At 51.8% G+C, this 24,326-nt stretch overlaps 2 protein-coding genes across 6 annotated transcripts in view; one reads left to right on the forward strand and one right to left on the reverse strand.

Annotated features, from left to right (window-relative positions):
- The first annotated feature begins 108 nt into the window (after nt 1–108).
- Nucleotides 109–16,877, forward strand: LOC310916296 (acyl-CoA dehydrogenase family member 11-like). Of its 2 annotated transcripts, XM_083873717.1 has the most exons (15): nt 109–518; nt 3,824–4,056; nt 4,671–4,770; nt 5,795–5,912; nt 6,311–6,444; nt 6,536–6,694; nt 7,416–7,510; nt 7,774–7,873; nt 8,797–8,937; nt 9,251–9,343; nt 9,727–9,834; nt 15,158–15,329; nt 16,037–16,103; nt 16,361–16,500; nt 16,716–16,877. In XM_083873717.1, exons 1-14 carry the CDS (start codon nt 225–227, stop codon nt 16,470–16,472), a joined length of 1,926 nt encoding a protein of 641 aa, XP_083729843.1. In that variant the 5' UTR covers nt 109–224; the 3' UTR covers nt 16,473–16,500; nt 16,716–16,877. The 2 variants fall into 2 exon arrangements, with proteins under 2 accessions (XP_083729843.1, XP_083729842.1); XM_083873716.1 differs by having other exon boundaries at nt 16,361–16,877.
- A 3,489-nt stretch (nt 16,878–20,366) lies between these two features.
- MTMR3 (myotubularin related protein 3) overlaps nt 20,367–24,326 on the reverse strand; it is a 74,748-nt gene continuing 70,788 nt past the window's right edge. For all 4 annotated transcript variants that reach the window (XM_083873742.1, XM_083873739.1, XM_083873741.1 and 1 more), the window contains one exon: nt 20,367–22,578. In XM_083873742.1, coding sequence (XP_083729868.1) covers nt 22,407–22,578 — 172 coding nt within the window. In that variant the 3' untranslated portion in view covers nt 20,367–22,406. The remainder of the gene's footprint in view (nt 22,579–24,326) is intronic.

The following is a 24,326-nucleotide window of genomic DNA, read 5'->3' on the forward strand; positions in this document are numbered from 1 at the left end:
TTTAAAACTTGTGTTTTTCCAGGCTGTTTTCTGATCTCTTTCCAATGACCTTTTCCCTAGTTCAGTTAACAACAGCTGCTGGAAAGCTCCTCCCTGAGGGAGGAGAGACCTCACTGATTTTTCGAGAATAACTTGACAACACTCAAACAAAGCAGGGTTGGTGCTGCTGCTGGGTGAGGGAGCGCCTGCAGGTGTAGGCGTGACTCCCAGGGCTCTGCTGGATCATGTTTGCCTGTCGCTTGCCCTGGTGGAGGCCCAGTGCCACCTGCAAGCTGTGGCAATCAGGTCACTTTCTGCCTTGGAACAGGTGCCAAATGCTGAATGTTAAAGGAATCAAGATGACCGTGGGGCAGGAGCAACAGGCTGGCATGAAGGACAAACCAGTGTCAGAAGATCTGGAAACACACCTTGCAAGGATAGAAACAGAGGCCCTCTTCCAAGAGCAGCCTGAGACTGGGAACCAGTACTTGGAAGACACTTTGCTTCGGAGTTACTTGAAAACACACCTTCCTCCCAAGGTCTGTTTGTGTTTCTGTGTATACCCATTACGACTCTGCTGAGTCGCTGCTTCAGACTCTGAACTGAACATTTGTCTGAGTCTTTTGTGGCTTTGAGTGTTTAACTGGAGGGAATTTATTAACATTCCTTAAAACTTGTTGTGTTTGAGGGCAAGGGTGATAAACACTGCCAAGACACACAGAGCAAGTGGCTTAGTGGGCTCCTGGGACTGGGTTGGGTGTTGCAATGCTGTTTTGGAGTTGTCAGTGTGGGCATTTGTTGTCTGGTCATGTAGAGAAAGGAATTTCAAACTGAGGTGCTTCCAAACTCTACTTTGGACCTCTGTTCTTCCACCTCTCTTCCTGGGAATAGAGGGGTTATAAGGAACATTCTTAAGGATTGGGCCTGTTCTCAGCTGAGTACTCAAGAGGGTGGAAAGGCCTCTTGGGGCTTGCTTGTTTCAGCACAGGTTGGTGGCATTTCTGGGTTCATTTTTCAGCCAGGAAAGGCTCTGTGTGGATTTCAGGGGTGTAGATGGGGGGGTGAGGCCCCAAGCTCTGGGTGTCTGCTGTGACTCCAGTCCTACAGGAACCTCTGGGAGCAGGTGGCTCACGTCTCTGGTGGGCCACTGCCATCACCCCAAGGGCCACAAGTGCTTCCCACTTTTCAGGGAGCAGTTTTTATGGAGCAGAGTGTGGCTTCTCTCCATGATTTATTCCAGCAGAAGCAATTCCATGACTTCTAAAGCCACCAGGTGAGCAGAAGGGAGGAGACCTGGATTTCAGTGAGGCTCCCAGTTCCCCTGCTTGCTCTCCAGATCTGTGAGGCCTGGAAGACACAGTGTGGGAAGGGTGCCAGTGCTGGGGGCTTGACACAGGCAGCCCAAAAGAGAGGAATGAGGCCTCCCTAAGCACCACTGTGGCCTTCCTGGCAAAAGAAAAGACAGGAAAGGAGGAAGCCTTTGGGTAACCATGAAGATCCTGCTCCTAATCTGCACCTTCAGAAGAAACATGATTCAGGTCTCCCAGACAATAAAAGGATCAGTACAACAAGGCTGCTTCCACTCCTTCCCCAAACTGAGAAGAGCAGCTCCAAAATATCCTAGAGAACCAGGAGCAGCATTTTCCTTTCGTTTCTGCACTCAGTCCCAGTGGGGCAGTGTTGCCTCACTGCTGGAAAGGAGAGCCCGGGCTGCTGCCTGCAGCACTGAGAGCCTGCTCTCCGTGGGAACACCTTCCTCTCCAGGACAGCAGCAACCCCTAATGCTTTGGGTGTCCTACCAAAACTGCAGGCTGATCCCTGTTGTGCTATTCCATGTCTAACAGAGAAATTGTCTTGAAATGGTGCAAAAATTTTCTTTCTGTGTTTGAAGGTGATTTAAGGAGAAGACAAAATTAAGCGCCTTCTTTTTCTGGGTGTTGTTGTGAGCAGGGATCTTTGTGATCTATGAACAGGCTTTCCTGCCCTGAAAATACATCCTTTAATATAAAGGATATCCATTTGCACTCCTAATGTGCATTAATTTGCACATTTCCCATATCTTCATGCTTGGGACATCAAAGGATGGATTAGGGTGAATTAGACCACCCAGCAGCCTCAGACCTGATCCAAATGATTTTTTCCTCTCCACATCCCAGTTGTCCATTCTTTGGAGCACTGAGGCTGCTGTGTGTGACCTCTAGCAGTCACAAGTGCAGGAGTTTTGATTTTATTCTTTCACTGTGGAAATAATCACATTTTTTTGGTAATTCAGTGGTTTTTCAGGCTGTGTGTGGTATGGGAATGAGCAGTTGGGGGGTTTTAGGAAATATAGGTGATGGTGAAGGGATTGTTGTATGAGTTACTTGCATGAACTCAAACCAAGAGATCTACTCGCTAGACTCATGTTCTTCTGCCCACAAAATCCCACCAGGTCAACAGTTCAAAGATTCTTGTGCTTCAGCCAAGTCCATGAACTTTGGATTCCTGGGTTATGCCTTTAAAACAACCTTCAAATTGTCAAGCTGTGATAAAGATTGGAGGTGCAGGCCAATGGCAAATATGGGTGTGGCATTAAGCTGGGGCAGCTGGCAGGCTCTCATGCATGATTTTGCCTTGTTTTGTGATTTTTAACATTCTTTCACTGTTCAGCTGAAGGAAAACTGGCTGGTCTGAGGATGGAGATTTTCAGAGTGGCACCTGGACAATGTGTGTTTGATCCTCATCACACATGTGGAATGGCAGAGGGAGGATGGAATCAATCACACAGGATGTAGATTAATGGAAGGTCAATACAGGGACAGGCAGGGAAAGGAAAAGCCATGTTTGTATTTCATCAACAGGAAATTAATGGGGTTTATAACTGCACAATTTTGGGCGCAGCAATTGTGGCATTCACCTCCTTCATTATATTATTGAGGAGGGAATGAGCATCTCTTGAGAGGCAGAGAACAGCAAAGAATATTCCTTTCATGGAAGCAAATGAGGTGCTTCTTTGACCCCCAACACAATCTTGCATGTGTTTAGGCCAATGAGGTGCAACAGGGCTGGAGGTTGGGTCCTCCTTGCCTGTTTTTAATCATCTAATATTCTGGTTATTTAAATCTGGGTAACTTCATTTTGCTTCACTCATAGATATGGAAGAGAACTTGCAAAAGGCAATTCCTGTCACCCTGAAATAGGGATCTGAGGGGGTTGGAATGAATCACTCCTCTATGACTGCTGGTTTTTCTCCATTAACTGTGGACATATTCATCCAGGTGAGCCAAGCCCAGTAGAAATGAGGGCACATGAATCCTTCAGGAAGCTGGGTGCAAGGTGGGAATTTGAATTTAGACATGTTGTATGCCAGGTTGAAGCTGAAAAGCCTGCTCCATCCCTCCTTTTCTAGTCTGACAGGCAGGTAGCTGCTGAGCCCAGTGGAAGTTTGCTGTACAGATGAAGGCATTCAGTTTTTGGCAGCCCTTCCCCTGGCATTCTTCTCCAGCAGTAAATCATGGAGTGGCTGAGGGACCTCTGGAGACCGTCTCGTCCAACCCCCCTGCTCATGTGCATCTGTGTCATTCTCAGCCTTGACACTAAAGTGCTTCTGTCTTTTGTGAAATCCAGACACGCTGCCAGAAGTAACTTGAAAAAATGGTTTTGAGGGAAAAAAGAGAAAAAGTGACAGTGGAGCACAGCTATGCCAGCAGAGGCTGAGGGAGCTGTCGTGCTGTGTTATGGAATGCATGGAAGGGCCAAGTGACAAGAGACCACTGGCACTGCAGGACAACACGGTCAGTCCCCTGCCCTTCCAGCTGGGACCGAGGCTGGGATGTGCTGAAGGGTTCTCCTTGTTGCTCCACAGGTCCTGGAGGAGGTGCATCAGGACCTGGAGAGGTTTGGAAACCGCCTGCTGACCAAGATCCAACCTCTGAGCTGGGAATGTGAGCAGAACCCCCCCGTGTTCCAGCAGTACAATGCCTGGGGGCAGCGTGTGGATCACATCCACACCTGCTCGGCGTGGAGGAGGATGAAGGAGATTTCAGCAGAAGAAGGGCTGATTGCTGAGGCCTATGAGAAAAGATACTCCAACTGGAGGTAACTGGAGGAAATTGGGAATGACTCAGTGCTTTCCTGATTATTCTTAGCAAGGTTTATTCAGTGTTTTGCAGGACTGAGCTGGTTGTATAACCAGTAGCAGATGCTGCACGGACACCAGCACACCTCCTGCTGTCCCCAGCAGCTCTGTCTGTCCACTGCAATGTTCCATCTCACCAATGATAAGCCATAACTAATGGCCCACACTTGATCATAATATTCTTTCACGTCACCTTCCTAAATGTGGGGCCTGGCAGTTCCCTGCACCACTCCAGCTTTGTGTGTGTTAGTTGTAAGGCAGCTAAAGATGTGGGATTTCCTTTGCAGGTTTTTTGTATTCCAGACCATGGAGACAGACCCACACCCACATTTCTTACTGTTAAAAACTGCACAAGCTGGCCTGGTGCTGGCTGTCCCACTGGGACTGAGAAACTCTGCTGTTCCTCTTGCCTCTTCCTGGCTGGAACAGTTTTTGCCCTCTCAGAAATGAGTGGTCCATTCCTCACCTGTTCTGGCTGTAATTTTTCCTCTCTTCCCAGTTGAGATATTTTATCCTCCTGCTGTTGCACTGCTGTGTAACCCTTCTGTTTTCCCTCTGTCTCTCCCTCTCCCAGCCGCCTGTACCAGGCTGTCAAACTGTACTTGTTCTCAAGCTCCTCTGGAGGTTTCAGCTGTCCACTGGCCATGACTGATGGGGCAGCTAAAGTCATTGAGGTATGAGCTTGGCTGGTCCCTGAGGGCACAGCCCATGTCCTGGCACTTCTGGTTAGAGGCAGGAGCACTGCCCAAGGATGGAGGAGCACTGATCCATCTGGTTCTGGGCACAGCCCTTCCTTGCTCTGTGACTCAGCTCTGTCTCCCACTGCCTTTCTTCACTGGGGACAAAGCCTGTGTGCCCACACCAGCTTTTATATTCACTGACAGCACTGTGTTCAATAAGACCTTTGCTGCACAAGGCACCTGTGGCACTGCAGGTAGCTGGAAAGGTGTCCCAGGTGGAAGTGTCCAAAGCCAGGTTGGACAAGGCTTGGAGCGACCTGGTAAAGTAGAAGGTGTCTCTGCCCATGGCAGGGGGTGGGACTGGATGTGCTTTAGGACTCCTTGCAACCCAAACCATTCTGTATTTCTATGATCCTATGATATGTTTTTACTACAAGATCATTTGTTTTCCCGTTTTTGTGTGGAGTGACAGATATAGTAGGTCAGATCCATACCTGATGTAAATTCACCAAACCACCAAGACTTTACCAGCTGGAATGTTTGGCTCTGCATCTTAGTGACCCCCTTTGCATTGTCTCAGTAGCTACATAGGATTCAGAGGAAAATATCCCTTAGGTAGCCAACCCTGGGCATTTTAATTCACCAAAACTTTAAGCAGCACAAGGCAGTTCCCTCTTTCCTGTAGCTCTCTGGGTGCTGGTGACATCCAGCATACATGAACCTGGCACATGGACTGTTTGAGACATCTCTCTCCAGAAATCCAAAGGGATAGGGATGCTCAACGCTCTGTGTTGTAACACAGGTCTTCACCTTCTGTCTGCACAGTGCTGCAGCAGCTGGTGGGAGCTGGGCTGGCTCACAGGCTCTCAGCAGCACCTGCAGATGCTCTGCAGTGCAGGACACCCACCTGCCTTCCAGACTGGCCTGTCTGAGCCCTGAACACACCAGTTAAGACAACTGTATAATGTCAGCTGTTGTGTTATGATCATCTCAGTTTATTTTTCCTCCCCTCAAACAGTCACTGGGTACTCCTGGATCTCTGAAAAATGCTTTTGACCGTCTGACATCCCGTGACCCCAAGAAGTTCTGGACCTCTGGCCAGTGGATGACCGAGCGAAGGGGTGGCTCAGATGTTGGTACGTGCTCTGGGGTGGGAACAGATGTGGCAGTGAGAACCGAACATGAAGGATGTGGGGAACCTAAAAAAGCCAGAGAGCTGGTTTAGGACTTCAGCACAAATCATCCAAATCCTCTGCACAGCTCTGCTTTTTAACCAACAAAAGACCCAATCTCTGTCCTCTTGTGCACACAGAGCCCTTTGTGTTCTTGGCTGTGGTAACCCCAGAAGAACTGGAGGCACTGGATTATACACACTGCATTTCTTATTGAGGGTCAATGAAAGAGATTAACAGCTAACCCATGCTCCATCTTCATAGCAAGAAGTGCCTTAAAGGAGCTGCTGCTACACTGTAAAATCAGCATTGATTGACACAGAAGTTCCCATAAGACCAGGAAATTTTCTCTTCTTTTTCAGCAAATGGCACCGAGACTGTGGCCAGGAAGCAGCCAGATGGCACCTATCATCTGTATGGATTTAAGTGGTTCACATCAGCAGCTGATTCTGATATGGCATTAACCCTGGCCAGGATAGCAGATGCTGAAGGACAGGTAAACCAGCTCTGTTGGATGGGAACCTGGGGAAGGAGCAGGGGCATTATTTTTCTTCCTTGTTGCATAATCCTCTCTGTGTGCCTTGCAGTGTACCCAGGGCTCCAGAGGCCTGTCCCTGTTCTTCCTGAGGGTTCGGGATGAGGAGGGGAACCTGAACAGCATCCAGGTGCAAAGGCTGAAGGACAAGCTGGGCACGAGGCAGATGGCAACAGCAGAGCTGTGGCTGCAAGGAGCCAGAGCAGAGCTGGTATGTAAGAGTTCCCCTGCCCTGGGGAGTGGGATGTCCTGGCATGGCACTCACTCCTGGGGCTTTCAGCAGAGATCCCAACTGAAAAAGTTCTCTCTTCCACCTCTGTGGCTTGGCTGTCCACATCACAGAATAATGTGGGGCAGAGGAGCTGAGAGGAGTTCAGGAAAAGATGAAAAGATGTGAGAGAAGACCAAAAAAAAAAAAAAAAAAAAAAAAAAAAAAAAAAAAAAAAAGTTATTTCAGGCTGGTCATTTCTCTAATCCTGGTTCCTGAGCCAGCTGAGGGACAGTTTGTGTAGTGTGCAGGTAGGAACAAGCAGCAGGGACCAGAACTGATCATGCTGACATGGTCTCCGAAAACCACTTCTCTGCTCATAGAAACAGAATCCCAGGATAGGTTGGGTTGGAAGGGACCTTAAAGCTCATCTCATTCTGTCCTTTGCCATGGGTAGGGACACCTTCCACCAGATCAGGTTGCTCCAAATCCCATCTAAGCTGGCCTGGGACACTTCCAGGGATGGGGCAGCCACATCATACCACAGACTTGGCTAAAATGAGACAAATGTATTTTAAAGCAAGCAAGTCTCTTGAGTGCCTGAGGGTAGACAGGGACAGAATGGATGGCCCGTGCCCATGTGTCTGTTGTCACCATTCTCATTCCCATGTCCATCCCTACCCCAGGCATGTGAAAGGCTCATGGCAGCCCTTGTTCCTTGCAGATCTCTGCAGAGGGCCGTGGAGTGGCCGCCATCTCCAACATGCTGAACATCACTCGGATTCACAACGTCATTGGTGCAGTGGCTTCCATGAGAAGGTGAAGGCAGCATGGATCCACCAGGGCTGAAGGAGCAGCTGATCAGGACAAGGGGACTTTGTGGTGCTCAGCATTGCAGCCGAGTGTCCCCTCTGTGGGACAGGCCTGGAGCCAGCAGTGCTGGAGGAGGGTGGCCTGTGGGTGGGTGACCTGTACAGGTGTGATACAGCTGAGCAGGGTTCTCGTGGTGGAGGGGACTGGCAGGGAATGCTCAGAAGTGGAAGGTTGCTGGTGTAACTGTTCCCTGTGTGTGTTCCCTCCAGGATGGTCAGTCTGAGCAGGGACTATGCCCAGAAGCGTGAGGCCTTTGGGAAGCTCCTCAAGGACCATCCCCTGCACATGCAGACAATAGCCCGGATGGAGGTGAGGCTTTTGGGAGTCACACTGGACCTGTTGGGAAGGAAAGAGGGCAGAGATCCTGTGCTGTTAATGAGCACAGCCAGCCTGCCTGCACTCAGATTTAGGAGGCCATTCCTGCTACAGCAAGGGAATTGTACTCCAGTGGGATTTGATCTGATTACAGACCTAACTCCTCTGCTGGACTTCAGGTTATTCTAAACAATTACCTGGTAGTTTCCCTGAGAGAAAGGAGTGCCCTTACTATGATAAGCCATGACCTCTGAAGTTGGGTGTTTGCCTCAGAATCCAGGCCTGACACCTTAATCACTTGACTCTTGTCCAAGACTCATCCAACTTCCCTGGGAGCTCCTGCACCAGGAGATGGGCTGTAAACAGTATTTAAAACTTCTCTTGCAAGGTGGGAGAAGGTGGCCAGTATCTGTCAAACATGACTTCAGGCTCCAGCATCACATTGGCTGTGGTCAGAACTCCACCTGTGAAAAGAAGGGCAGATCCTGCATAGTCCCACAATGCAGAGCTCTGTACTCTGATGCTTCCCAAATCAAAACTTACTAGGGAAGTAAGATGCTCAGGAGGAAATCTGTTGCAGACCTTGCAGCTCCTGGTGCTCAGAGGTTGACCATCATCTCACATCCCTTACTTTTTGAAAGGATATGGATTTGGGGCATGGATGCCTTTTAGGAGCTTTGTTAAGGCTCAAGTAGGCCTTATGAAATGCATTGCCTCTTTACTGCATTGCAGTGTCCAAGAGTGGCAGAGAACCTTTAATATTCCCTACTTTGTGCCTTAGCTGCTCAGAGGTCTCTGAAGCTGTGGGTCTGAGCGGGCAGGGGTGGTTTGCCTTGGAGGCAATCTCATGAGTGGAGTCCTAGAGTCAGCAGAGTCCAAGATCCCTGCCAGTGAATTCCCCTGTCCTCTGCTCACAGGTGCAGGTGAGAGGGGCATTTCTGCTGCTCATGGAGATCGTTCGCCTGCTGGGCCTGGCTGAAACCAACCTGGCGAGTGAGCAGGAGCAGCTGCTGCTGAGGCTGCTCGTCCCAGTGGCCAAACTGTACACAGGGAAGCAGGTATGGAACAGATTGATTAGCCCAGAGTGTGGAATGTTGGCAGCCACAGAGCTGGGAAGAGGAGTGAGTGACACAGCAGTGAGAGCAGGGAATACCTGCAGGACCTGCAGCAGTTCCTGGTCTGGAGGCTGCTGCTCCTGCAGGTCCTTTCTCAGTGTCACTCAGGCTTCATTCCCTGCTCCTCCTGCAGGTAGTGACCAACCTCAGGAGCAGGACCCAGTCAGCCCATCCCAGCAGGAGCTGCTGTGTGGTGTGGGAGGCTGGATTTTCCCCTCAGGCCCTGTGGATCATGCCAGCTCTATGCCTTTTGCAGGCTTCTGCCGTGGCTGTTGAGGCAATGGAGAGTTTTGGGGGCCAAGGTTACATGGAGGACACAGGCTTGCCAGTCATACTCCGGGATACTCTGGTAAGAGGGTGGCAGGAGACTGTCCTGTGTGTCACCAAGTCCCCTGCACAGCACTCTAGTTCCCTGTTAGAGGCACACTCAAGGGAGAACACAGCCCTCCCAGGCTCACTCCAAGTGTGGCAGTTCTTCCGTCACTGCCTTCCTGCTGAGCCCAGTCTCCCCCAGGAAGAACAGGCTGTGTTCCTGGTGCTGAGGCTGGTCCCTAGTACAGCAATGGAGCTGGGCTCCACTGCTCCCTTCCACTTGTGAGACAAGACACCTCTGGAGATACACTTGCTATCCCTTATTTCTCCCTGTGTCTTTCTTCCCCCACACTCCCCTTCTTTGCTGCAGCCACTGCAGAGGCCCCCTCATGCTCTTCCACAGTCTCCTCTTCCCCACAGGTGCTGTCCATATGGGAGGGAACAACAAATATCCTGTCCCTGGATGTGCTGCGGTCCCTGGCCAAGAGCCAAGGGCAGGTGATGGCTGTGTTCCTGTCCACAGTGCAGGTGAGCCCACAGCTGCAGCCCTGCTCAGCCTGGTTCACACAACTTGGCAGAGACTTCTTTGGGCTTTATGCTCCTGGCTGAGACTGGCAGGGATTAGGCCCAGACTGAAAGCTTTAGACACATATTCCAACAATTGGAATTGTGTCTTACAATTCTGCTCCTTAAATAGCTCTTCCAAAAGCAGGATGCAGGCAGTGCTCATCCTGGGATCCTTGTGTGCAGATACTTTCAGCTCAGCAGTGGGGAGCTTGGCACTGTCACAGTTCCTCAAGACAGGTACCAAAATAAGTGTATTTTAAGTGACTCACCTTCCTGAATCCAAAATAATTTTGTGGGTTTGTTTCTTAACTGGAAAATCACCACAGGACTGCTGAATATTGAACCTCACCAGGGCTATCTACTGCATTATGACTTGCTATTTTTATTCCTTGAAAAGATGGAAAGAGCCAAAGGAATTCCATTTCTGCCTCTTTGGATTTGATGTTCTCTGGCTGTACTTTTAAAACTGCTCAGGTGACAGGAGTCCAAAGCAGCTTAGAGTTTCATGAAGGTGAAGGAGCATCACCTGGCTTGGTGCATCTCAAAAAGAGAGGCAGGGCAGAGGGTGTTGTCTCAGAGGTGACATTAATCCAGACAACAGCAATCCAGATCTCATTAGCCCAGGCACAGCAAGGGAATCCTGGGCATCTGGAGTGCTGGATTTGTTTGTGTGCAGCCTTCACCTTCCCACCCAGACCCCGTGAGAAGAGAAGGCTCTGGGACACTACTCTGCTGCAGCACTGGGGACAGGACAGAGCTTTCCAGAGCCTGAGTAGTTCTCACAGTGGCTGCAGTTGGCAACTTGTGTCCCATGTCACCCCGCCCCAGTTCAGCTGTGCTCTGTACACAGCACCTCTCTGACCTCCAGGGGAGAGGGTCCCCTTGCCATCCTCTCAGACAACTTTTGAGAAGGGAAAAATACCTCAAACAATTTGGTCACCAAAAAAGAAGTCAGATCTGCTCAGGAGCAAGTCTGAGCACATCTGCTGGGGGCAAATCCAGCTGTTGGCAAACAGCTGCTTAGGCTGACACTGCAGGTAATGGGTGGGGAAGTAAAGGAGCTGTGGGTAGGCTCTAAAATAAAATAATTTTGAAAGAAGCAGCCTCCACAATCTTACACTGAACTCTAATTTAAACAAACACCCCACAAAGGTGCTGTGCTGCACCCTGGAGCTCCTCCCTGGTGCGGCTGGGAGGGCCCCTCCAGCTGCTCAAGGACTGGATAATCAGGGAAGCATTAGGGAGCACAGCGCCGTGATGCAGAACAGGGACCTGCAGAGCAGTAACACGAGTACTGAGATTCATTAATTAACGAGCTCCTCAGTGCTCCCATCAATCACGCTGTGGGTGAGGCTGGAGGGGGGTGAGTGCTGGCTTCAAGGTCTCCAAATTCCAGTAATGCCACTGCCTTTACTGTCCATGTCACACTGAGGCTGCTGCATGTCCAGGGAGAGGGGCTGGCTCAGGCTCAGCACTGTGGATGTTTCAGTTCTGGATAGAACATATCAGACCTGGCCAATTTAAGCTTTTCCTTTATGCCTTGGGCATAAGGTGCTGGAAAGGCAGCCTAGGAGGGATGTCTGTCTGCAGAGTTCTGCAGGAACGTGCTTGAGTTTCTATACCAGAATCAGGTTTTCACTCACAGGTGATAAACAACATCTTTCTGAGCTCCAGGTGTCCAAATTCTTTCAGTCTGTGAGTCTGGCTCATTTTGAAACATCCCTCCCAATCCTGTCTAGTGAGGAAATAATTTAACCCATCATAAAGGGGGTTTTACTGCTCCAATCCATTTCCTTTTTATTGATGCACACAAACCAAGTACAATTTATTTTATGTTTGTCCATCAGGGTTCTCAGTGTGCAGGACTTGTGCCCGTTGTCAGAGCCTTTGCAGAAAGCAGCATTAGTACCTGTACAGCCCTTGGTTCTCTGAAGGTCATTTCAAGGGTAACTTCAGTTTTTGCTTCTATCTTCTATCAGTTGTCTCTGCTGATGGTGAGATGCCCAGTGCTGCTGGGGCTGTGATCAGGAGCAGGAACCAAGGGTTGTAATTATCTTCAGGAAAAGAGAAATACAGAGAACTTCTCCATCCTTGCACAATCTGACTATGAGAAGCTGAATTTTGAGGGGTTTTAATACACAGATGAGTTTGTGACAAACCACCTTTTCTAGAGGTTACGAGTCTGGAAATCCTGGAGAGAAGTGAGAGAGACAGGGATGGAATCATGGAATGGTTTGGGCTGGAAGGGACCTAAAACCACCTCTCATCCCACTCCTGCCACCTTCCACTATCCCAGGGTGCTCCAAACCCCAATGTCCAGCTTGGCCTTGGACATTTCCAGGGATCCAGAAGCAGCCACAGCTGCACCCTGTGCCAGGGCCTGCCCACCCTCCCAGGGAACAATTCCTTCCCAATATCCCATCCAGCCCTGCCCTCTGGCACTGGGAAGCCATTCCCTGTGTCCTGTCCCTCCAGCCCTTGTCCCCAGTCCCTCTCCAGCTCTCCTGGAGCCCCTTTAGGCCCTGCCAGGGGCTCTGAGCTTTCTCTGGAGCCTTCTGTTCTCCAGGTGAGCACCCCCAGCTCTCCCAGCCTGGCTCCAGAGCAGAGGGGCTCCAGCCCTTGGAGCATCTCTGTGGCCTCTTCTGGGCTGGTCCCAGCAGCTCCAGGTCCTTCCTGTGCTGGGCCCCAGGGCTGGGGCAGCTCTGCAGGTGGGGTCTCACCTGAGTGGGGCAGAGGGGCAGAATCCCCCCTCCCCTGCTGCCCATGGTTTGGGATCAGTCCAGGACACATCCTGACTTCCAGCTCTGCTATGGTGAGAATTTCAGGTGGATACTGCACAGGGCCAGTCAGTTCGTGTTGTACTAAAATTTTATTAGCTGGAATTTTGAGCCAGAGCCCTGGGTGTACTTTCAAATTCAATTACAGTCTGAAAAGTGCCTCTAAAATAGCCCTGGGCAGTTTGTTGATTATTGCATTTGAGTCACTTCAGGTGAAATTTGGGCACATCCCAGGACAGGGTCTCAGCACCAGCCCCGCACGTGCCGTGCAAGGCTCAGAATCAACTCTTGCCTCAAGAATTTCTGTGTAGGGCTGTAATTCAGGCTGTAACTCAGGCTGTAAATCAGCTCTGCAATCTCAGACACGTGACAGTGTTTTCAGGTCCTTTTCAGACCACAACCCCAGTTTTCAGGCAGCAGGAAACAAATTGAGGTTATTGATGTGGGGCCATGTGTTCGCTCCAAGCATTGACACAAAATTGTGCTTTTAGTGCCGTTTGGGATGTTCCTCCTGTCACTGTATTTTTAGATACTCATGATTAATCTTGTAAGTAAAAACCACTCTGACCACAATGCTTGGGAGCCAGTAAGAGCAAACAAATGAGCAGCATCTTAAAATTCCTCCATGAAAGCAGAGGCAATCAGAACTATTGGAGCTCTGAAGCTCCTTTGCTGATCACTTCAGGCAGTAAGGGGTGGTGAGGCAGTGATGCTGTGTATGCCTCCTCCCAGAGCTGGAGCAGAGCAACCAGGAGAGAACAGGAGCTGCTCCTGCCTTAAGCATTGCCCTGGAGCAGCTTCCAGCCTCTCCATCCCAAGTGCAGAGAGAGCATGGAAAAACCTTCCAGGAGATCCAAGGTTTTTGGTTAGGAAAGGAATAAGTGCAATAGGAACAAACAAACAACAAAAAAAAGCAAATTATTGGCGAGCAAAGAAAATACAAGGGGGTTTTTTTTATCCCTTAAGGATAAATGATGCTTTTACATTCCTGATCCATATTTCCAGGTGTTCAGACCTTCCAGATGTGGCAGTATGTCCATGTCCCAGCCACAAGCAGCACGTGTTGTCCTCATGCTCAGCCGGTGCTGTGCTGGCTCCCACCCAAACTGTGGGAACTGATGCCTTTGGGATTTGTGATCCTCATTAGCAGCAGTGAACACCTCATTAGTATTCCATGGGCTCGGAGGTTTATGGGCTTTATGCTGGCTCTAGAGTTGTTCTTGTATTTCACCAGCACATGCTGCGGGTGTTTCTGACCCTGGAGCCCGGAACAGCAGCACTGGAAAGTGTGGAAGTTTGGGGTCTGAGCAGCCGGAGAATACAGAGCAAACCTGGGCTCAACCCAGCCCAGTTGGATTTTCTGGTCCAGCAAGAGGAGCTGCTGGATCACCTCAGCACTGAAAGCCTCAGAAACATAAAAAATTCCTTCTGTGTAGCTGCTGCTCACAGGCTTCAGTCTTGTCTGCAGGTTATTGATGGAGCTAATTAATGAACAGCACCTCCCACCACGCTGTGCTGCTCACATCCAGCCTTTGGGGATGCTCTGAAGCTGATCCCTCAGTTCTGCTGCAGGGAGAGGGGTTTGAGTGAGGAAAGACGGGACCACAGCCCAGGAGGAATGGCCAGCCCCAAACACAGGCACTGTCCATCCCTCCTAACAGGGAGTAACAGGAGACACAGATGAGTGGTGTGGGAAGGCCGTGCCCTAAGAACAACAATTCCAGACCCTCTCAGCAGAGTATCCAGATTTGGGATGTGGCAGAACAGAAGCTTGGCTCAACCAGGAGAGTTTTCAGGCAGTGCTTGTTGGCACAGTTAAATGCCCAATCTTCATCAGAATTGCAGAATCCTTTAGGTTAGAAAAGCCCACTGGGATCAAGTCCAGCTATTCCCCAGCACTGCCAAGGCCCCCACTGACCCATGTCCCCAAGTGCCACAACATGGCTGTTAAATCCCTCCAGGGATGGGGACTCCAGCACTGCCCTGGGCAGCTGTGCCAGTGCCTGACTACCCTTTCAATGAAGAAATTTTCTCTAATATCCAACTTGAACCTCTTCCCCCAGTGGAGCTTGAAGCCATTTTCTCTTGTCCTGGAGCCTTTCCCACTGACACAATTTGCCGAGGAAAGCTCCTTTAAATGTGAATTTTCCTGCCTGGACACAGCTTGAGCATATTTGTGCAAGTAATAATATTACCCTGGGAGAATTAGACCCTGATGCAGGTATAGACTTAGAATTGGGGAGAGAGCTGGTCCCCCATGTGCAGCTGGGAATCCAGAATGGAAACAGCAGCATGCTGGCTCTGGTCACAGGGAATTCTCCAACCCCAAGGCAAAGCTGGGAGCTTCCTTTTGGACACATCCCCTTCCCTGGCTGCTCCACCTGCACCAGCAGCACCACCTGGATCTGAGCTTGTTGTCAACAGCTGGGTGTGCCCAGGGTCCCAGCAGCCCCTTCCCTGGCACAAGGCAAATACACTGGAATTTTCCCCGTGGTTGTTCTCTGCAGAAAAAGCTGGAGCTGGCTTCAGGCACTGAGGAGCTGTCCCCGGCCGTGCAGAGGACTCGGGAAGCCATCGGGAGCCTCCGACAGTTCATGGCGGCCGCGGGCTCAGAGCAGGCCCTGACCATGGAGCTGGCAGCCAGGGACTTCTCCTACAGCCTGGCACGGATCTACACAGGCAGGAATCACAGAACCATGGAGTGGGCTGGGTGGGAAGGGACATCAGAGTCCATCCAGTCCCACCCCGTGCCATGGGCAGGGATACCTTCCCCTGTCCCAGGCTGCTCCAAGCCCCAATGTCCAGCCTGGCCTTGGGCACTGCCAGGGATCCAGGGGCAGCCACAGCTGCTCTGCGCACCCTGTGCCAGGGCCTGCCCACCCTCCCAGGGAACAATTCCTGCCCAATATCCCATCCAGCCCTGCCCTCTGGCAGTGGGAAGCCATTCCCTGTGTCCTGTCCCTCCATCCCTTGTCCCCAGTCCCTCTCCAGCTCTCCTGGAGCCCCTTTAGGCCCTGGCAGGGGCTCTGAGCTCTCCCTGGAGCCTTCTGTTCTCCAGGTGAGCACCCCCAGCTCTCCCAGCCTGGCTCCAGAGCAGAGGGGCTCCAGCCCTTGGAGCATTTCCATGGCCTCCTGTAGAGTCACTCCAGCAGCTCCAGGTCCTTCCTGTGCTGATGGATTTCAGACCAGGAAAGGGCTGGGAATCTGCCACAGACATCTGATCCACACCTGGGTCAAGGCTGGAGCTCTAAAGTTCAGTCCCTATTCTTCATGCCAAAGCAGTTCAGCCTTCAAGCACTGCTGAGAAGTAACCACCATCCTTTTGTCCTGAGCCCTGGGGTGTTTGGCAGGAGCCTGGGAATGCTGACACCTCCTACCCCCCACAGGAGCTCTTTTAATGGAACACGCGGGTCGGCCCGACGCCTCCCCCACAGACGTCTGTGCTGCCCTGAGGTAGGCACAGCCCTTCCCCCCGAGTGTCCTGGATGATTCCACGGGCAGTGCCAGAGGCTTGGCTCTGCCTCCTGAGGGATCCAAGCCCTGGCCATGGCCAGAGCCACGAGCACAGCTGGGAACAGGGAGCGGCTGCTCCCAGCCCCGGGGCCTTTCCCTGCTCGGGCGGTCTCCATTCCCAGCTGGGCACGGCTCGGGTTGGCACCAGCCCCGTGCGGGTGGCGGGACCGGCGCAGCCCATCCCTCTCTCCATCCAGGTGGTGCAACCAGGAGCTGTGTCCGGTGGCCGTGGAGTCGGGAAGGGGCAGCTACAGGAGCGGGGCCGCGCTCCAGGACAGCGCCCTGGTGTTCGGGAACAGCCGGCTCTGAGCGCCCGCAGCCCCGGCAGCCTCACCAGGTGGGTTGCAATCCAAAAAAAAAATCCCCCAAATCCTCAGGTACCTGCAAATTCCAGCTGTGGTGGAATGTCCCGTTCCACAAGGGGCCAGACCAAATCCTTTAGGAGTGACCCCCACCTGCCCCGGGCTGAAATCCATGGCTTTGAGGTTTCCTAGAGCAGACACAGCCCTGAGGGTCACACCAAGGTGCTGGAATGTTCTCACCGTGCTTTAGGCAAAGCCCCAGTGATAAAATCCAGACAAGAGCTGGAAGTTGCAGCTCTTCAAGAGCCAACACTCTTTGAAGAAAACCAACGAAAATCAAACTGAAAGTTATCTGAAGCTGATTAGACACAGGAACCCACCATTTTCCCGTGTTCACCTTCCTGCTTTCAAGTGCTGGATGGGGTTTGCTCCAGGGGCAGCCCTTTCCACCCACTGTGGCTGTGAACACTGACCTCAGGAACTGCTGCTTTCTGAAGAAAAAAGGTATTTTTATTCTCTTTGGCCTCCAGGAAGTTGATGAATTCACTATACACGTGTCCTAATGATGCTGCAATCCATCCTGACATAAATTCTAAATAAATTCTGGACTGAAATCCAGTAATTCTCCACCTAAGCACTTGCTATGGGCTTTTCCTTCCCTTCAGCCCATCAGTCGACATGCTTGGGATTGCCCTGCTGGCTACAAGGTTTTAATTAAGGAGTTGCTATTAGAAGAAAAAAAGCATGAATAGACCGAAGACAGCTGGAATTTATAGCTGGGAAATGCTACAGCAGCCAGACACTGAGTGGGAAGAGAGGGAAGGAGCTGTTTGCTGAGATTAGAGTTGGTCAAAGATGGCAGAGCCAGGAGGACACAAAGGGTGGCTCCAGGAAGGAGCACTGGAGCAATCCCAACAGGACACAGCAAGGGAGGCTCCATGGCTCAGGCATCACAGGCTGAGCCAAGCAGAGCTTCCCTGAAATTGCCCAAATGCCATGAACCGGACCCAGCAGCAAAGGGCTTCTGTTGTCTGTGAATTGCAGGGAATAAAGAGCATTTGGGTTTGGAAATCTCCTACATCATAGAATCATGGAATCATGGAATGGGTTGGGATGGAAGGGACCTTAAACCCAGCCAGTGCCACCCCCTGCCATGAGCAGGGACACCTCTCACTGTCCCAGGCTGCTCCAAGCCCCAATGTCCAGCCTGGCCTTGGACACTGCCAGGGATCCAGGGGCAGCCACAGCTGCTCTGGGCACCCTGTGCCAGGGCCTGCCCACCCTGCCAGGGAACAATTCCTTCCCCATATCCCATCCAGCCCTGCCCTCTGGCCATTCCCTGTGTTCTGGCACCAGGACTCTGTCCCTGCAGTTTGGTGTCAAAGACCTCACAGGGGTCATTGCACAGGAGCTGCTGTGCCCTGCAAAGCTCAGGAGAACGGGGAGGTGAGGGAGCAACGTGGGGCTCTGAGTGATGATGGCAGAACATCCACCCCCAGCTGTGCCCGTGGGTCCAACAGCAGGAGATGGATGTGACCCAGGAGGGAAAGTCCATGTGCTGGAAGTGTTTGTAGAGCTGATCAACACCTGGGATCCCCTGCTCTCCCTAAGGGCTCATCTCCAACTGCTGCCAATCCAGGCTTTCCCTTTTCCCAGCCTATTTTACATTTCTGAACACCAGGATTAATTTTTCCTCATATATGAGCTATAATTTGCCTAAAAATAAGCCCCTCAAACTGGGAGCTCTGCAGATGCACCAACACAGAGAACAAGGGACCATGAATTCATCACTGTGTAGGAAAATGACAAATTTATTAAGATCTAAATATTCACTGTGAGGCTACAGCAGAATAAAGGCTGTTACACACATGAGGGTCTGACACTTCCAGTGCTGCTGAACAGCTCTGCCCTCAGAGCTTGGCACGGTTTCAAATATTTCATGTGCTTCAAGTAAGTAATTGAGACTTAAGATGTCATTTTAATATAAATCCCACCCAAAAAGAGGACAATCAAACCCATCACCTGCTGCCACTGCAAGGTCTAAAAATCATTTTGTGACAGAGCTGTGGGAAATTGGTTTAAAACCCAGATTTGTTAAATAATAAAGTCAGACTTTAGCAGCATTTATAAAATGTCAAAGTCCAAAGAACGGTGAGCTGAAATCCCCAAATGCAACAATGGGAGCTCTGGCAGCTGCACTGTGGGGAGGGATGGGCAGCTCCAAGGACTGGGGAACACCTGGGCCAGTCCTGCACCTGGCAGAGCTGCCCTTTGCTCAGTGCTGACTGCAAAGCTCATCCTGGGTAATTCCAGGATCCCTCTGTTCGATAGGCCCTGAACAGTTCCCGAACACCTCCTTCCCCTTCCCTCCGCAGCAGAGCCGGGGACCTGCCGCCTGCCACCAGCCCCGAACTGTGCCCAGCTCTGAGAGCGGAGCCCTCCCGGGGTGAGACCCCTCCTGCCCCGTGACTCCAGCGCCGCCTCCCCTGTGCCGTGGCAGGGAGGAGGGGCCCTGCTCCTGTCGACTGGGATGAGCGGGGCCCTCAGTTCCCAGCGATCCCTGACGCTGTGGGATATCCCGACTCAGGAGGTTGTTTCACAGCCCAGGGGGCAGCACTGAAGGCGCCTATCGCGACAGCAGCGCCGGTGTCCTGACAGGCTCGTGGGCTGTCCGGGAGCTGGGACAAAGAGGGAAGGAGGCTCTTTAGGAAGAATTGATCATGGGGAAATGAGCTTTGGAACCTTCAGCCGTGTCTTCCTCTGGCAGAGCTGCTGTCCCTGGCAGGAGCCCTTCTGCACCTTGGGGAAAGTCAGAACTTCTCTGATCCCTCTGCCGGGGCAGAGACCCACACTCGGCATTTCCCAGATCAAAAACTTCCCGGCAGCGCCGTGCCGGGGACTCGAAACGTCTGCAGGACAATGAGCTCCTGGGAGAGCACTCAGGAGGAAACTCGAGTGTGAGAGGAGCTCTAGGAAATCCCAGTGTGAGGTGTAACTGAAACATTTCGCATATTTCTTACACCACCAAACGTGATTTCTGCTTCTTTTCCACTCCAGATTCCATCAGCAGCTCTACCCCAACCTCACTTGATTTAATGAACACCATCAAATCACAGAGGGACTGTGTTCAAGGTCTTGTGATGACACCTGTCTGGCCCCACATCCCTCACAGCTGCTCAGACCCCTGAGAATTCAGGGCAAATCCTCAAATATGTAAGAGAAGAAATAAATGATGGTGAGGGGCCTGAGGGGCAGGACTGTGCACAGCCAGAATGAGCAGGCAGTGCTTGGAAGATGGGAATAATCCTTGTGCAGGACAAATATCAGTTGAGTTTTCCACCTTCTGGGAAAGAAAAGATCTTACACCTGAGTGAGTTCGGTTGGTTCCCAAAGTGCCACAGCTCCACCATCCAGCATCAGGATAAGGCAGGTACAAGTGGGAATGGAGCCTCCACTGCCAAACCCCACCAAAAGCAGTGGGAATTCCCTGGAGATTGGGGCTGCTCTTACATTTGGGTAAATAATCAGACTGAAACGTGATGGTTGGTCAAGGGGAAGAAGAAAAACACGGTATGGAGGGAGCTGAGACTCTGGCACCTTTCACCATCCTGGAAAAGCTGTGCTGATTGTGCCAACAGAACCTGGCAGGGTGGGTGTGTTGTGTGCTTCCCCCTTCCTGGGACTCCTGCACCAGGAAAACCAAGCCTAAGATTTAATTTTTTCTCTCAAGTTTAGGAGTGACAGTTTGTTGTTTCTTGGAAAGACAAAGCGTGGAACAGAAAGCCAAGGGCAGCAGCTGCAGCCTCTTCCAAGGCCTTGGTGTTCCTGCTGAGCCTCCAATACGTCCCCTCCGAGGGACAGGGAAGAAAAATAAAAAATTAGAAAGTGTGTTAGCAAATGCTCCCATGCAAAAGTCTAAACTTTATTCACTTTTATTTATATATTTAACAATTCTAAAGTATTTACTTCTCGCTTTTGACAAAAATGAAAAATATAGGAGCACTTTACTCTCTTGCGGAGAGAAGGGTTATTTCTGTACACAGCTACGGAGACAGCTTCCTCCTTTACATACAAAGAAAAATAATATTAATAAAAAAGTGCTTCATCGATCCAAAAAAGCCTAAAGAGCTGCAAGCTTTTATTCACACTGTACATCCCAGCCCCGGCCCGGAGCGGACCCTCTTGGCACGTGCGGAGGCTCCGGCTGATTCTGCACCACAAATCACACAAGGTTGGGGTGTCCCCCCAGCCCAGCCCAGCCAGCCCTGCCACCTCCCCCTCGCCACCCCGGGAAGAGCCGGACGTTCCCTCGTCCCTCTCCACATGGAACAGCAACACCTGTGCCCCTCTTCCAGCCCCCACTGCTGGGATAGGAACAGATCCTAAACATGCCTTGGCTGGAAACACCATCCTTCACTTTGCTTTTCCCTCAGTCTCTTTCTCTAACCTGTGCCAGGGAGATCCCAAGATGCTCCGTCCGTTCCCAGACCCCTTTCCCACAAGGACGCAGCCTCCTCCTTCCTGGACATTCACGCCAGCACACAGATCATGGCAGGGTGGGAAGACCACAGTCCAACCACCTCAGCGTCTCCCCTCAGACCCACTTGAGCTCTGCCAGATGGTTCCTTCACGTGACCCTCCCTTTGGATGATGTGATTGTGACGTTTCAGGGAAGGGAAATGCAAAATGCTTCTTTCCCAAGGTTTTTCGGATTTTGAGCTGTTGTATCTACAGCTCTTAAATACTCCAGCAGGATTCTTCGGAATACCATAGAGAATTTGGGATTTTGCCTAGGGAATGCACTGTGAGCAGGATCTACTCTTCCTCCTTGCTGGATTGCACTATGCAGGATCTCTGGGAAGGGAATGGGATGAGCACCTATCGGTTACAAATGGATATTTGTGAGTTTCACCCTTCAGTGAGGTGATTGCAACAGAAGGGGAATCCGTAATGTATTTTGGATTGTTTTAAGCTCCTCAGGCAGCTTTTTTCTATCTGGAGTACACTGGACACAGCCTGGGAAGGGAAGAGCATCCCAGGAGGGTGCCCAGCACCAGCACAATCCACACAGGCCGAGCCCGGTGATGCCGGCAGGTCCTGGTCGCCTTCCAGCGGTTTGGATCGTCCAGTAAAGTGCGAGTGACCAGCCAGGACCTGACCATGGCAATGCTCTGCCCCCAGAGGGAATCTCAACAAGGATGGAGCAAGGACAAGGCAGAGGTCTGCTCCTGTCCTAGTTGGACTGAATGAGGAATTGCATGGTCAGACCCCTGGCAAGGGCCAGTGTGACGCCTGGCTCGGCTCTCATCAACAGCATGGCCATTCCTAGCCAGCATTCCAGGTGTTCCCGCTCTGAGGGCTCAGACCTCCAGGAACCTGACTGAGACCCCCTCGGGCAGCCAAGCCCACTGTGAGAACAGAGAGGGAAAAGGTCTCTGGGGAAGGAGATTCCCACCTCTTCTAGCAGCAAGAGGTTCCCAAACAGCAATTTCGGGTTTGGAGTAACAGGAGTGATTGAAAGCACTGGAGGCTGCAGCTATTCAGGCTCTGCACTCTGGCCAGCCCTGCTCCCTCTGCTCCCTACAATCCTCGGCCTGCAGCAGCTCCACAGTGGGACAGATAAATACCCACAGGGATCCTGGCTGTGCACCAGCTCCCTCCCCACCTCCATGACCCTCCTGCAAACAAACAGATATATTATTATATATACACACACGCACGCGCGGGGACACGGACACACAGACAGGACAGGCAGGAAAGGGGGAAGAGCTGGACAAGGAGAATCCCACGATCCAGCGGCACATCCTCGAGGTCTGTCCGGCCGAGCAGCGCCCCACGGCCCGAGCTCCACGCGCAGGCTCCCAGCCTCGGCCCCTGGGATCCGCGTGTCCGTGGGGAAGGGTCGGCTGGGCTGCTCCCCTGCTGCTCCCAGGCCAGGAATTCAGTTGGACGTAGCAGTGATGGGCTTGTCCAGTTCGAGGTCCAGGCTGGAGCTGCCGGGGTGGAGGCTGCTGTAGCAGGATTTGCAGACTCTGCTGGGCTCGAAGAGCTGCTGGCTGGGAACGGGCACCTTCTGGTTACAGCAACTGGAGCAGAACACGTTGCCACAATTCCTTGCATCAGGAACAGAGGAGAAATGGAAAAGATCAGAAGGAGTCTGACAAAATTACCTGAGCTGTAAAATGAGTTATTGCCAGTGCTGGGAGGGGGGACACACCTCCCTACAGGCCAGGGCATGGGCAGGGACAGCTCCAATGTCTGTGCTCCTCCCTACTATGGATGAGGTAGAGATCCAGGGAATGGGCACAGGAATGAGCATAGAGCCAGGGCCATTGTGGAATTGCAGGTTATTAAATGCCTCTGTTCAGCACTACCCTGAGCCAGGCTAGACAGGCTGTGCCCTCTTGACACACAGAGAGCTCTCTGCCACTCACTATGAAATTGTTTAGGTGGGAAGGGACCTTAAAGCCCATCCAGTGCCACCCCTGGCATGAGCAGGGACACATTCCAATGTCCCATGTTGCTCCAAGCCCTGTCCAGCCTGGCCTTGGACACTTCCAGGCTGGATGTGCTGCAGAGGAGGTCCAGCACAGTGCCAATGCCACGCTGGGGCACAGGGCTGAGGGGCTGAAGCAGAGCCACCATGGGCCCTTCTGAGACAGGCCATGGGGAATGTGGGGAACACTGGGAATGGGGGCTCTGGCCCTGCTCAGGCAGTTGATCCAGCCCTGTCTCACAGGAGGGATGGGCAATGCTGGGAGCAGCCTGGACTCTGCTCCCAGGCTCTGCTCAGAGCTGGAAAGGTTTAAACATGGAAATATCAAAGCTCTCAGTTGCTGCCATCCTCCCGCTGCCCCCACAGCCACTCCAGCAGTCCCACACTCCTGCATCCAGGAAACTGAGCCAAGAAGGAACATGCAAAGCCCAGGGTGGGCAGGCAGGTGTTCCATGCACAGGTGGGCACACGCAGCATTCCCGGCACTGGCAGAGCCGCACCGGCACATGCACCTCGTTACTGCTCAGAGTCATTAATTACCTTCTGCAGCCCCTCTCAAAACCTGTGAGCCCTGTCCTCCTCAATTCCTATAAGGAGCTGGGAGCAGCGCTCCAGGGACCTGGGTTTTGCCCTTCCCATTAACTCTTTGACATCAGGATTTGGTGCTGTTGTTGTTTCTGCACTGGAGATTTGCTGCTGCCAAGACACTGCTGGGGAATTCTGCTGACACCCAGCAGCTCTGATTAATCCTTCCTCGCCAAGAAAGGAGATTTCCAGCTGCTGGTCACTGATGAGGAGAGAGGCAGCACAGAAATCCCATTTCCCACTTCAGTGGGCTCATTTCCTCAGTTCCACACAGCAGCTCCAGGCCTTGGAGCCGGAACCCCAGCACGGGAAGGCTGACAGGGACCAGGCTCTCTGCAGACGTTCTGGAGACTGGAAAGCCCTGATGGAAATCCCTGTTAGAAGCACCTGCAGGAGTGGGAACAGCCTTGGGGGGTGCTACACAGCTTCCAAAGCCCCATCTCGCTGCTCAAGGAATGATTATCCCAGAACAGCTCGCTGATGGATGAGGGAAAAACCAACCAGAGGAATTAAAACAAAGATCTCTTTGTTGGAGCTCACCATTCCTAACATATGCTGGCGTTTTTGTTGTTTTATCCTAGACAATGGTGCTCTGACACTGCTTTGGAAAGCTCTCGATAGCTCATCCTTCTATCCTGGTGGTCCCTGCTTCGCTTCAGAGATTACAAAGAAACATTAAAAAACAGGCTGGAAAACGGTTGTTGCTCATTTGAGGAAGGGGGGCTGAAAGTCACACTCCCCACGCCTCCTCTTCATACCAAATGTCAGATATTCATTCAG

The sequence above is a fragment of the Zosterops lateralis genome (genome assembly GCF_965231275.1).
Source record: "Zosterops lateralis genome assembly, chromosome: 17".
Classification (NCBI taxonomy): Eukaryota; Metazoa; Chordata; class Aves; order Passeriformes; family Zosteropidae; genus Zosterops; species Zosterops lateralis.